The sequence below is a fragment of the Elephantulus edwardii genome, unplaced genomic scaffold (assembly GCF_000299155.1).
Source record: "Elephantulus edwardii isolate Elephantulus edwardi_28Jun2011 unplaced genomic scaffold, EleEdw1.0 scaffold00297, whole genome shotgun sequence".
Taxonomy (NCBI): Eukaryota; Metazoa; Chordata; class Mammalia; order Macroscelidea; family Macroscelididae; genus Elephantulus; species Elephantulus edwardii.
Window position 1 is genome coordinate 1,651,420 of NW_006400047.1, and position 14,879 is coordinate 1,666,298.

General features: G+C 35.2%; 1 protein-coding gene across 1 annotated transcript in view; it reads left to right on the forward strand.

The window, feature by feature from the left end:
• The window catches only part of KIAA0368 (KIAA0368 ortholog), a 107,371-nt gene that overhangs the window by 22,420 nt on the left and 70,072 nt on the right, over window positions 1-14,879 (forward strand). The window contains exons 7-13 of the mRNA XM_006900849.1: window positions 1,467-1,548; window positions 3,614-3,733; window positions 6,211-6,296; window positions 6,541-6,619; window positions 12,372-12,421; window positions 13,975-14,041; window positions 14,130-14,252. Coding sequence (XP_006900911.1) covers window positions 1,467-1,548; window positions 3,614-3,733; window positions 6,211-6,296; window positions 6,541-6,619; window positions 12,372-12,421; window positions 13,975-14,041; window positions 14,130-14,252 — 607 coding nt within the window. The remainder of the gene's footprint in view (window positions 1-1,466; window positions 1,549-3,613; window positions 3,734-6,210; window positions 6,297-6,540; window positions 6,620-12,371; window positions 12,422-13,974; window positions 14,042-14,129; window positions 14,253-14,879) is intronic.

Sequence of the window (14,879 nt, forward strand, 5' to 3'; positions counted from 1 at the left end):
TAAAACAGGAAAATATGGAAAGAGGTACTGAATAGGTACTGTTTAGTACAAGATGAAATGTAAATACTAAATAACTAAAAAATATTTCACGTGAGAAATCAAATCAATGTAGTATACCAATGTGTATCTGCTGGTAAGTAATATTTATTAATCATTAAGAAAAGTATACATTTTTAAATAAAAAATGAGTTGAGCACAATATGTAGATACTCCATTTTGACAATAAGAAGTGTAGCATTCATTTTTTGATTTATTTCTTTCCTCATGTCCAAACTTGGTTGTTGTCCTATTGAAGAGGAATAGAGGTGGTGTGTGCTTCAGATTATAAACCATTTTCATATTATTAATTTATGAATTTTTGGCAAGAAACATGTAAGCAGAAAACAAAGTAGAAAGATAGTAAGATAAATATAGAAGAAAAAAAAATTACTCTTCTTAAGTAACTAAAGTAAGAATTGTAGAATGCCTTTGGGGATATCCAGAGAGAGGCAGATTGATAAACCCTGCGGGGGGGGGGGGAGGAGTTAAATGGGTAATGCAGTCAGAGCAACAGGACACATTGTGAGCAAATGTAGCTAGAAAACAACATCTAAAGGCAGAGAGAATATATTAGGGTAAAACCTCAGTAGTCCATTGAAATGGTGGATTGCCGTTTTGCTGTGTTAATGAAATAGCTGGGGTGAACTGCAGTAGAAGACAGAAGCCAGTTAGTAGTTGCAGTATGTCCAAATTCATAGTATTGTGAGTTCCAAATAGGCGCCATGGAAATAAATCATGGCTGCTGACAGCTATTAAGAATGGCAGTATGTCTGCTGTGTAGTATTAGGTGTCAGTACTGACACTGCAGATGTGTACTGAGGCTAAGGAAAGAGAAGGGAATGCTGGGGATCATAACACAGTTTTAGAGAATTGGGACTAGATGGTACATATGGTTGTTAAGCTTGGTTGCTAACTGAAAGATTGGTTGCTAACATTTAAGCAGTACTTAGGAGAAAAGTTCCTGATGTACTTCTGAGAAATCAGCTGTTGAAAACCTGTGAAGCACAGTTCCCTTTTGACACATTGAACTTAAAGGATAACCATGAGGAAGAATCAACTCTCAGGTCTTTTTGTAATCATTTGAGGATTTAACTTTAATGAGTAAAAGAAATAATTTTAAAAATCATTTTCCTTGTCATTCTTGAGTTTCTAAGAGTTTAAATCTGAAGCGATCAGTCTCTGAGATTCATGTCTTGCTCTGTTCTTTTGAAAGAGCTTCATGATACTGCTTCTGAGAGCCCACCTAGACAGGATCACAGTCCAGTTTTCTGTTTGGTCCAGATTGGACTAACTCTGTTCTAAGCGGATTCCTTTCTTTCTTGTTTGTGTTGACTCAGATAGTGAGTCTGTGATTTTTTTTTTTAAATATCTGAAGCCTGCGAAAAATACTCCATGATTTTAACATTTTCTTGAAACATTTTTTGTAGCTTAATTGATTGGAATAATCCTGCCATCATTAATAAGATGTACAAAGTATACCTTGGAGATATACCTTTGAAGACAAAAGAGGTAGGTTGTTTTGGTTTATTTTATCACAGCATCATAAAAATTTTGTTGTATAACCACTATGGAAGGCGATCTGCCACTTTCTCAGAAAGTTGGAAATAGAAATGCCATTTGACCCATCATATATACCCTAAAGAATCCAGAGCTTCCACTCAGACAGATGTATGCTTCTGTATGCACCCATGTTTATTGCTGCATTATTCATAATAGCAAAGAGATGGAAGCATCCCATGTGCCCGTCAATAAATGAATGGATAAAAAAAAAATGGTATATTCACACAATGGAATACTACACAACACTGAAAAAACAAAAACCTCATATTACACAACATGGGTGACCCTGGAGGACATTATACTGAGTGAAATATCTGTCACAAAAGGACAAATACTATATGATACCACTGCTATAAAACAGGATTGACATGGGGTTTGGAGGGTAGCTAAGAGGGGATAAATAATGGACACTGCATTTAAACAGAGAAGGAAAGAACTGTTGAAAAGGAATATGTGATTAGGCATTAGGTGCACAGCAAAGTGAACTGGGGAAGTGTGAGGAGGAAGGGAGGAAAGTATGCATCAATGAATAAATATACATTTTTTTTTAAATGAGCTGGAGGGAGGTAGGGAGGAAAATGTACAGCCTGAATGAGTGAAAAATCCAACTTTTCTATAAACTTTTGTTAAAATCACAATAAAAAGATGAAGAGGAAAAATTTTTTAACACAAACTTCAGTGATTTTTATTTGTCAGATAATTTCTCAAAGTGAAAAAATGGGATAGCAACTTCAAGGAAAACAGTAAATAAAAGAAAAAATGTGTTTTCTCACAAATAATGGGAAAAAAACGAGTCACTATTTGGAAAAAAAGGTGACATCCTCAAAGGAACTGCTGATGTGCAAGGAAAAACGAAATTGTATTTTCTTTTAAAAATTAGAATTTTCAGAAACTTGTATTTGGTGCAAACTTGATTACTTGTCAGTTTTCATGGATTGATGAGATTCCTGGTGATCTACATGGATTTTTTTTTTCTGATGTTCAATTAGGAAACACTTAAATAATTCAGTGACTTAGTATTTTCTAAATGACCAGCAGTACAAAAGAATATAAAGCTAAGAGATCTGCTCAGAATACACGATTATGTTGTTGTTAGGTGCTGTTTATGCGAATATGACTCATAGCAACTCTTTGAATAACAGATCTGAACCCTGTCCTATCATCTTGTTGTTATTGATTGCCTTCGAGTGGAGCATGATTCATAGCGAATCTAAGAACAAAAGGCCTGAAGCCCCTCTACAACTGTGTACATTTATGTTCTATCATGTGCCAGCCTCATAATTTCTAACATACTTGAGTCCATTAATGCAGTAGAATTCAGCATAATAGAGTATGCAGTTCATCAGTATGCTTTCAAACATACAGCTCTGAGAAATGTTCATTTGTCAAGTTTTGGCATAATAACAAAGCATAATCATATGCAAACGTGATAATGAGTTCCTCTTTTCAACTATGTATCTGTGTTAAGATTGGGTGCTCCTCTCACTACTCAGGGCTCCAGCCTCAACAACAAATTGAATGTAGAACAGATATAAGAATCCAGCTAATTGTTTTTAAGATGGACATTAAATATATTTGCTGAGAATTTAAAAAAAAGGTAAAATGATGTCACTTATGTTACTAAATATATTTTGGAAAAGTATGAACTTTGATAAATGTTGATAGTTGTAGAGGGGCTTCAGGCCTTTTGTTCATAGAGTTGCTATGAGTCATGTTCGACTCAAAGGCAATTAACAACAACGACGAAAACAAAAACTTATTTTTCATATAGTATGTCACTTTTGAAAACATAATGCGTTTGTTATTTTTAAATGCGTTAATATTTTGGAAATTCTGTTTTACTTTTATATCGATAGCTTTTGTTGGCAAAAACTCTTTGGAGTCTTCAATAATTATTAAGAATATAAGACTGAGAAGTTTGACAACTATTGATTTGATAGCTTATGATTTTTTTTTTTTTCAGTTCAATATAATTTTGAAATACTGAGTTATTATCAAGCATATTTTTTGACAGGGGGCAGTTCTGAAGCCCGAATTGAAAAGAGACCCAGTCAGTACGAGAGTCAAGTTAAAGATTGTCCCTCATCTCCTTCGCTCCAGACAAGCTGCTGAAACATTCCCAGCTAACATTCAGGTAATTTGTTCTTTCCAGAAAAAGTAACATATCTACAACTTTTATGATTGTTTAATTATAATGCATCCATGGATATTTACTAGTTAGGTTGTTAAATATAACAAGACTATTGATATTGTTGTTATGTTACATCGAATTGTCCATGACTCATAGTGACCACTTTTATTTCCGAAGAAGTACTTTTCAAAAAAATTTATTATGGAATATGCAGTATATATGGTTACCATTGTTCCTAAATGGTGATAATTCTGTTCAAATTAATTTTTTTCCCCTGTGGCTTTTCTCAAAAATTTTACCTCCAGAAACTGGATCACTCAAGTGAAAAAGCTGTGAGTCATTCTTACCGAACCCCACATCAAGGCTGTGGCCAGATCATCCTGATTCTGTTTTCTGAATCTCTCTCTAATGTCTCTGTAATGCTGATAGTGATACAGACTGTCACTTTTTTCCTCTCCAACTATTTGTCTTCTTGTGCTAGTCTTGATCAGATCCAATCTGTACTTTGCCACCAGAATTACCTTTGTAATTCTGTAATTTTGATATTCTTGTAATCTGTATTACAGGAAATGCTAACCAGCCCAGTTTTGGAGACAATAGTATAATTTTGATTTCATTAGTTACTAATGTTTGATCCTAAATAAATCTCAGGTTCTTAACTTTTTTTTAATATAATGAATGTAAAATGGTGTAACGGGCTTAAAGCAGTGTTATGCAGACTGAATGAGATAATGGTTAGAAGGTTAGAGTACAGTGGCTTGTACTATAAGGTATTAGGTTCTTAGTAAATGGTATAATGCTGTGCTAGCGATTATTTCCTTACTGGTCTCATCTCTTGCCATCTTCTTACCTTTTACTGACTATATTCTCCTTAAACTTGTGGTTTTCATGTCTCTGTACTCACAGTACTTTCTCTGCGTAGCCTTACTTTCCACCCCCTCAGCTTGGTACTTACCCAGTTTTGTTCAGTATTTGTCCAGGTCTTCCATCTCACACTTGAAATGTTTCTATCTCCTGTCTCTCTCCCCTTTTCCTACAGAAGTGAGTCCACTTGGCTTTATGCTTGCCCTGACCTAGCAAAGCTCTCTCTTGAGGCTACTTTGTTGATGTGCTGTTTCTCTTTTCTAGATATTAAAAGTTTTATTCTCAGTGGGCAGCATCTAGTAAGCACTCTAGTATGGGAATTCTTTAAAATCTTCTGTGTCTCTATAAATCTGAGCGATCTCACAGAGCATCTTAGATTTAACAACCTAAACATCATTTCCTAGTCTCTTGGTAATTTTGTTTCAGAACATGGTTGTCATAATACACAGTATAATATGCTATACTCTTAATACTCCTGACTTTTAAAAGGTGTACACATTACACTTTAACATGTTTTCAAAAGAAATCTAGCTCCCTGGGAGCATATTGAAAGAAAGATTCATAAACATTCTACCTCTGATATTCCTATTTCTAATGAGGCGTTGCTATTATCTAATAGGGTCTTCCCACCTTTTCTCCATATTGCTGTCAGAATCTTTTGAGATATATAGATGAATGGCTTCTTTTTTGATCCAGTGTATTTTAACTAGACACATTACCTCACAGTGAGTGTGAACATACAAATGTATCCAGACAATTACTATCATGTAATAAACGTTCCATAAGTGTTATATTTTTTCTCTTAAACGTCATTAATTTTCTTATGAATCCTTTTATTTCTGGTACCTTATTAATAAGGCACTATCAGATGCTTGCTTCCAATAATGTGGCATTGTAGCATGTGATTATATTTTCTATGTAATTTTTAATGTATGTATATTTTCATTTGAAAACGTTGTCTTGACTGTAATGCTTGTAGCATTGTTTGTATAGAACATGAGCATTACTTGTCTGTTTCAAGCAAATATGGAAGTTTTACTTTTTTTAAAATACAGAAAACTAATCTTTCTTGCAAAAATAGAAATTTATGGTGTTTGATTTGATTCTGATGTTTAATATTTGGGCTCATTGGATTCTACAAAGAATTTACCTGCTGTGTGGTCTTTTTTGCCTTGTGTAGATAGGACTTACACAGTACATAGAATGCCCCTATCCAAATTACACATTAAGACTATTTTAATTTTGATTTTTGTGTGACAGTTTTATCATTTGTCCTGAATAACTGTGTAATAATCTTAAAATCAGTATCTCCAAAATAATATCATCTGATGGTATCCCCGTTTGTTATTGAGTTGCAGAGAGAAAGACACTGGGGTGAACCAGCTGTTCTGTGCTGCTTTCTAGTGAAAATCTAGGAGTTTTGGAGATTTGATACACAGACTATTGATTGGAGTTAACTGATTAGTTTTCTCATTTGGTCAGCTAGTACAGTATTAGAAAGAAGTGCATTTTTTGAAGAACACATTTAATCTGCTATTGAGATCCATTATTTGAAAATAGTAAATTGCTAAACTTAGCATCTTGAAGTAGTTCTTAATGTTGTTCTTTTCTCTTAGGTGGTGTATGATGGGCTTTTTGGTGCAAATACAAACTCAAAATTAAGAACATTATCTCTGCAATTTGTACATCACATTTGTGTAACGTAAGTTTTTATCTCTTTAAAGTTTTCAGGCTCTTGGAGTTACCATGATTCTAATAGATCACTTTACCTGTCCTACCTAGAAAGAAATGTTTACTTAAAGAAAAATTTCAGCTTTAAATAGGTTATTTTAACTTGCTTCAATAATGTCTCTTAATTATGTTAAGTAATTACCTGAAAAGATAAGTATTAAGGAGTTCTTGTTATATTATATTATAGATAAATTGTATTTTTTTGTTTTTTAAAGTTGTCCAGAAATCAAGATTAAACCATTAGGTCCTATGCTTTTGAATGGCCTTACCAAACTAATCAATGAATATAAAGAAGTAAGTGTCTTGTCTTTCATATTTTGTTAACCTTTTATATTTTAAAGTATTTTCTGTAAAATATTTCCTGATCAACATATTTATGTACTTAAAGTTAGTTTTTGTTAATAATTAAAAAAAATTTTTTTTTTATTCTTTGGGTCTTCCATTGATGTGCATTTTCCCTCTCTCCCCCTCCTCCAATTGACTTGGTACTGCATGTCCTTCTAGATTGTTAACTGTCATGCATAAAATGTTTAATCATCTGTTCCTTTCAGATTGTCTTTCCTTTCACTTATTCCAGTATAGTCTCCATGATTTGTTGTTTCTTTTTCTGCTCTCCCTGCCTCTATATCCATCCTGTTTTTATAACAGTGGTCTTATGCAGTATTAATCCTTTTGTGACTGAGTTAATTCTCTCAGCATAATGACTTCTAGACTCATCCATGTTGTGTATTGTTTTATGAGTTCTTTTTTTTTTCTTTTTTAGGGCCTGCTTAATATCCCATTTTGTGACGATACTATAGTTTGTTTGCTGATAGACACATACTACTTCCATCTCTTTGCTATTGTGAATAATGCTGCAGTAAATACTGCTGTGCACACATCTGTGTCATAGCCCTGATTTCTTTAGAGTATATTCCCAGGAGTGGGATGTTGTTTATTGTTGATTGCCGTCAAGTCAAGCACGACTCATAGCGACCCTATGAACAAAAGGCCTGAAGCCTTCTATAACTACCGTCGTTTATCAGAGTTCTTATCAGTGTTCCAGAGGCATGTTGTTTTGGAAGTGGATGCCACTCCTGCTTCCAAATCTGTCTTAAACTGGGAGCTCTTCCAAACACTGTCCACCATGGGTAACTGTTAGAGCATTTGACACCCCAGTGGCACAAGGTTCAACATCACAGCAACCCCAGGTTACGTCAGTACAGCAAATTGACAGAAGAGGACAGTACCACTTAGAAGAATTTTCCTCCAAAATATGACAGCTGACTTTTAAATACAAAGGCTCTCCCCAAGGTCTTGTTGACTCTATAAACAAGAAGCTTAAATAAAAACCAACCAATATAGTATGTTTTTGTTGTTATGTGCCATCGGGTTGCCTGCAACCTATAGTGACCTTTTTTTTCTTTTTGTATAGCAGCTCCGAACCCTTCCCTGTCCTGAACCAGTCTCACTAATTCCAACCCACCAACCCTCATGCCCCAGATTATCAATCCATCTCATCTGGGGTCTTCCTCTTCTCCACTGTCCCTCCACCCCTTTGAGCATGATTTCCTTCTCTAAGGACTGGTCTCTCCTGGCCACATGCCCAAAGTATGTGACATGGAGCTTCAAAATCCTAGCCTCGAAACAGAGACTTGGTTTCTCCCACTCCAAGACAGACCTATTTGTTTTCTTGGCAGTCCATGGTATGTTCAAGACTCTTCTCCAGCACCACAACTCGAAGGCATCTATTCTTCTGTCATCCTTGGTCATTGTCCAACTCTCTGAAGCATAACAAGTAATTGATACATGGGTTAAATAATATTTCTATTTCCAACTTTTTGAAGATGTGCCAGGTGGCCTTTCATAGTGGTTGTACTATGTTATATTCCCACCTGCAATGTATGAGAGTTTCAGTCTCTTCTTACTTTCCTCTCTGACATTTGTTGTTTGCTGTCCTGTTGAACTTTGCCATTGTTGCTAGAGTGAGATGAGACCTCATTTCTATTTACGTCTAATAGTTAGAGATTTTGAGTATTCTTCATGTATTTGTTGGCCATCTGACTTTCTTCTTTAGTGAAGTAGCTGTTTATATCTTCTGCTTATTTTGTGATTGAGTTGCGGTTGTTTTCTTTTTGGTTTTTTGTTTTTGTTTTTGTCCAGTTGCTGGAGTGTTCTTTAAATTTTAGATAAGAGATATGTCATTTCCACGTATGTTTTTCCAGTCCAGTAGGCTTCCTTTTTACTCTTGTTGGTAAAGTTTTTTGATGTGCACAGGATTAGATTATAGAAGGTCCCATTCATCTATTTTATCTTCTTTTGGTTGTAGGGTTTTGGTTATGATTGAAAGTCTACTCATACCATATATGAAGTCTTCTAGATTTGTTCCTGTTTCTCTCTGTGATGACCTTTTTAGTTTTTGTTTTCAGTCTTAGGTTCCTAATCCACCAGTTGGTTTTGTGTGTGAGGTGTGGCTCTTACTTCACTTTTTTACAGGTAGATGCCCAATTTTGCTGAAGAGGCTGTTGCTTCCCCACTCAGAAATTATTGTCTCTTTGTCAAAGATCAGTTGTGTGTAGGTGAATGAATTGATTTCTATGTTCTTGATTTTATTCCACAGATGTGTGTCTGTTGCAGTACTAGTACTATGCTGTCATTATTGTGGATGTTAGTTTTTGAAATGGAGTATGAGTCTTGTTACCTTGTTTTTCTTTTTCGGTAATGCTTTGATTATTCAGGGTTTCTTTCCTTTCCGGACAAAATTTGAAATTGCCTTTCCATCTCATTGAAGAATATAGTTGGTGTCTGTATTGGGATTGCATTGAATTTTCAGATTGCTTTTGGTCAAATTAACATTTTCATGATAATGAATCTTCCTGTATATAAGCATGGTATGTTCTTTCATTTCTTTAGATCTTTTTCCCCCTTTTCTTGCTGTATACCTCTGAATCAGAACCATCGAATCAGATCTGATTGGCACAGGAGGAGATTGCCCCTCCTTCTCCAGCAGAGCATCTGGTGGATTCAAACCGTGCACCTTTGGGATTGCAGCACAGCTTCTTGCCACTAGGCCACCAGAGTTCCCCTCTATTTGTTTCTTATAGTAGTGTTTTGTAACTTTCTTTGAATAGGTCTTTTGTGTCTCTAGTGAGATTTGTTCCTAAATATTTCATTTTGTGGTTAGCTATTGGAATTGAAAGAGTTTTTCTTATTTCCTTTCCTATGTTTTATTTACTACTATAGAGAAATCCAGCTGATTTTTATATGTTGGTCTTGTATCTTGCTACATGGCTGAATTGGTCAGGCATGTCCAACATTTTTCTTGTTGAATCTTGAGGATTTTCTAAGTATACTATCATACCATCTGCATATATCATTTTACTTCCTCTTTAACAATTGGGCTACCTTGTTAATATTTTCTTAATATTTCAACTTGGAGCGGTACAAATTTGAGAAATTACTGTTATTTTATCTTTTTAGAAATAAATGTTTAAGATGGATAAGACTTGGCGGAGTCTTATATCTTTATTTTTAAAAGCAAGCAATATATTTTATACTATCTTAAGGCGCTTTTAATTTCATGACTCACTTGCCACTGGAAAACTTAATTGTTAGGGGCCGAAATTTTATCGATTTGGATATTTTATTAAAGCATGAATTCAGTAAGTTTTTGATTGCTTAAGCTAAGTAGCTATCAGGGACCTCTCCAAAGTACTGAAGAGCAGTGGCATCAGGCTGGAGACTAAGGTGCACTTGATCTGGGCCATAGTCTTCACAGTTGTTTGCTATGCTTCAGAGAGCTGGACAGTGACTAGGGATGACAGAAAGAGAATTGATACCTTTGAAGCTGTGGTGCTGGAGAAGAGTGTTGAATATACCATGGACTTCTAGGGAAATAAACAGGTTTGTCCTGGAGAGAGTGAAGCCGGGCTGCTCTTTGGAGGCAAGGATTCTGAAGCTTTGTCTGACATACTTTGGACATGTTGCAAGGAGGGACCAGTCTTTGGAGAGGGAAATCATGTTTGGGAGAGTGGAAGGACAGCGCAGGAGAGGAAGACCCTCAATGAGATGGATCAATTCAGTAATTGGAGTAATGGGAGTGGGTATGGCAGAGACAGTGAGTTTGGCACAGGTTAGAGCAGGGTTTAGGGCTCTTGTACATAGGGTCTCTATGAGTCACAAGCGACTCGATGACATATAACAACAAGTAGAGTGAGAATTTCATGAATTACAAATTTTGAATCTTTTTCTTGCTATCTGTAGTATTTTAGAGGACTTGATTATAATTTATAAAGGTTAAGATTTTAAGAACTTTAGTTAATATGTCTTAAGAAAACACGATTGCAAGTTTTAATAGTATAGTAATAAAGATGCTGCTGTTTGATATTGAATCCTAGTTTTGTTTTTAATAAATGTAAAAATTCTTTGAACTCCTTTCTTAATATGGAAATAATACCATCCTTTAGGATTATTATATTAACTGAGATAATGTACATGGATAGGTCGTCACAGTGAAAGCATATTTGTTGTTATGAGCCATTGACTCATAGGAACCCTATGTACAGCAGCTCTGAAGCCTGCCCTGTCCTGAGCGAGTCTCACTGACTCTGACACACCTACCCCCATTACCTCAGTTACTGTATCAATCCATCTCATCTTGGATCGTCCTCTCCTGCTCTATTCCTCCACCCTACCGGGGATGGTGTGCTTCACTTAATGACCAAAGAATGTGAGACAGAACTTCAAAATCCTAGCCTCAAAGGAGGGACTTGGTTTCACCATCTCTGAGACAGATCTGTTCATTTTCTTGGTGGCTTATGGTATATTCAAGACTCTTCTCCAGCACCACAGATCGAAGGCATTGCTTCTTCTTCTGTCATCCTTAGTCATTGTCCTGCTATCTGATGGATAGCAAACAATTGCAAAGAACATGGCCTAGATCAGGTGCATCTTAGTCTCTAGACTGACATAGGTACTCTGGAGAGGTCCCTGACAGCACAGTTTCCCCAAAGCAATTCGTCTTTTGATTTCTTGACTGCTGGTGCCAAGCGTATTGATTGTGGAGCCAAGCAAGCTGTAATTGTTAACAACTTCAATCTCTTTTCTATCTATCATGGTGAAAGCATATTAGTAGATACTATTTTCAGTGAAAAATTGTTAAATTTGTTTTCATAGCTATACTTTGAATAGGCCAGGTTCTCTTGTTGGATATTGCTTTCATGTTTAAGAGTCTTTAAGATTATTTTTATATGGTCGGATGCTTTGGAATAGTTTTTAGAAATAATAATGCTTTTGAGTTTTCAGCAAAATAATGAACCCAAAGAAGTATATATGTATAAAACTAGCTTGATGAAACTAGATATCCACAGGGTTATAGTCCCTTTACCTCCAAAGATGTACCTTTTGTCCCCTACGTGGTAAAATTGTAAGAGTGTCTCTTTAGGTATGGAAGAACATATCCTATTTTAAAGATAAACATTTCAACTCACAATTTTTTATTGTGTTATTGAGTAATAAATGAAACACATATTTTTATCTTAACAAAGGAAACTAATTTACTTGGCAACAATGAGCCTTTTCATGTTTTATAAAGTTGAAGTCCAAGGACAAGATGTTTATTGTGATGGAGACTCAGTTTATTTTATACCGTTGCTTACTACAGTGTTGGGCAAGAGAGGATCCTGCTCTTGGATTGGGAGTTAGTTTTCCAATAAATTTGACTGTTTTCTAGGTGTTGAAAGGTGGAGTTTATAGATTCCATGATGTTGAAAATATTTGAATATTAACACCAATTAAAAGAAGACTTTCATTTGTGACCAGTGAATTTTCTTTTTGTTGTGAAATGGGGATGCCAAGTTTTGTTTTTTTTTGCTTTTGCTTTTAATAATTTTATAGATTCTGATTTTCTTATTTTCCAGCCCTTTTGTATAGATGTTAATACTATATGGCTAGGCAGAGAGAGATTTATGTTTAATAAAAAATAAAAAATGTACATGATTAAAGCAAAAAATGAATTTCTGTATACTATGTTTTTGCCCTTTTAAATTTTTCTATTTTTTATTTCAAGGACCCTAAGCTACTGGCAATGGCATATTCAGCTGTTGGAAAACTCTCCAGGTGAGTAAACTCTTACGTCAGTTATGTTTTGGTGAGAGGTATCCTTTTGATTAATTAAGAAAAATTAAATGGCATTTAATAGAAGATGAAAATTATACCTTCTAGGACTCTATAAGGAAAGTTCTTTTTGTTTGAAGGCTATAGCTGTTTAGGGAGCTGTGGTGCCCTAATGGGTAAGGAGTTGTGCGGCCATCTCAAAGGCATGCAGTTCGAATCCACCAGCTGCACCATGGGAGATAGATGGATAGTCTCCTTCTATGTGATTTATAACCTAAAACCCCACTGGAGGATCAGCTGTGAGTCAGTTCTGACTTGACAGCAATTACTTGTATGTTTGGAAATGTCTTCCTTGCAGAAAGAAAAAGACATTTAAACTTGCATTTGAAAATTTATCACTGAGTTGTGGTTTTGAAATGAAATTTTTGAACTTGACTGTGTTGTAATGAGTCCTATTTTATTTCTACAGGGATTTGTTTGATCTTAGGTGTTTACTGTCACTTACTAGTAGTTATATTCTCAATGATCAAGATTTCTGCAGCAGTTCTTTTTTCTGATAGTATTTATATTATTGTTCTTAATGGCCTGTTTCTAAAGATTTTTTTTTCCCCCTTTTGCTTAGTAATGTTTTTCTTACCCTGGTTGCTCCTAGTATCACCATCTTTTGTAATATTTCAAAGCATTGGAGGTGACTAATCCTCAGTGATGCTGTGTGCAGTTTTCACCCCCTGTTCAGTGGAGACAAAGTTATGTTCTTCCAGAGATGGAGCGTTAGGGTCTAAGAAAAGACCCTCTCGGACCAGCTGTCACAGTGTAGGGCTGCTGGCACATGTCTTTTGTCTTACTTCCTTTTGGAAAAAAACACAACAAAGCTTCTTATAAAAGCAGCCCTGGGGTGTAGTGCATAGGATGTTGGAATACTAACAAAAAGGTCGGTGGTTCAAATCTTCTCATAGCTTTATAGCAGAAAGAATGGTAGTCTTCTGTAAAAATTTATGGCCTTGGGAAACAGACAGAGGTTATGAGTCAAACTTGTCTTGGTGGCAGTGCGGTTGGTTTTTCTTTTATCATGGTAATCTTCACTTTAACTAGTTATCTCATCCTCAAGATTTTCTTTAGTTTAAAATCAGAAATGTTTGCGGTTCGAATCCACCAGATGCTCTGCTGGAGAAGGAGGGGTAATCGCCTCCTGTACCAGTCGGATCAGATTTGACGGTACAAACACAAAACATAAAAAAATTAAAAAAAGAAAATCAGAAATGTTAACTGGATGCATGAAATATTAAAAAGAGACAGTGTTTGGTTAATATTTGTATTAATTGAGGATTCTTTGAATTGGACTGTTGAAATATTAAACATTTGCTTTTAAAACTATTTGGCAATATTTTTATTGCTTTCAATAAAAAGAAAAAAACCCACCCCTATTCTCATGCTTACCTTGTGTTTGGAAATGGAAGTACAAGTTTGGGAAAATTGAGTATGTAGTCTCATTTTCTCCTCAGTTTTCATCTTACGGGAATTTTTGATAGCAACAGTGGTCTCATATTCTTTTACAGTCGAATGCCCCATTTATTCACTAAGGACATAGCTCTTGTGCAGCAGCTTTTTGAAGCCCTATGTAAGGTAGGGAAACAGCTGTCAAGTTTATGTTCTTTCTTTGCTCCCTGGAGACCCAATGGAGAGGGAAACACTCTTTTTGTCTTCTTTATAGGAAGAGCCTGAGACTCGACTTGCTATTCAAGAAGCATTGTCTATGATGGTTGGAGCGTACAGTACTCTGGAAGGAGCACAGCGAACTCTCATGGAAGCACTTGTGGCATCCTATCTAATAAAGGTAGGGCACTTGAATGAACTGCAGTAGCTTTGTAATGTGCACATTTTACATTTTTAAGGATGAAATGGTTTCTTTTCTCTTTATCATCTTGATAACCAAAAGAATTTTGTTATTGGGATTATGGTTTATAGTCTTTTAAAAATCTCTTCATATTCTGATTTAGGAGAGAAGCGATAATATTCAGTGATGCTTCCATGTGTGAAAACCAATTCTTAATGTCAGTCATGTCTTCCCAATTGGAAATGTCTTCTATTCTTAATCTTACTAAACTACCATTTCATTGTGTTGAAGTTGAAAATTTACATAGCAAATTATATTCCCACTTAACAGATTTTTTCAGTGAAATTGGGTTTAGTTTTCAAAAGATGTCATCAGCCTAATTCATTGTCTTCTAGTTATACCATTTCAGTACTCTGCTTTCCCTGCCCCCTAACTTTCATATCTGTGCTTTAATGTTTTTCCATATTGTTTCATATAGGTGTGTTTGTTTTTTAAAGGTATTCATTATTCACAAATCATTCTCTTTTTTTCTTTTATAGCTAATCTGTTATTTAGTTAAAAGGTGATCTGAAGGGATAATTTCAGTTTAAGGCTTAAAGTATGTCTTAGAATAATCATCTTGGGGAG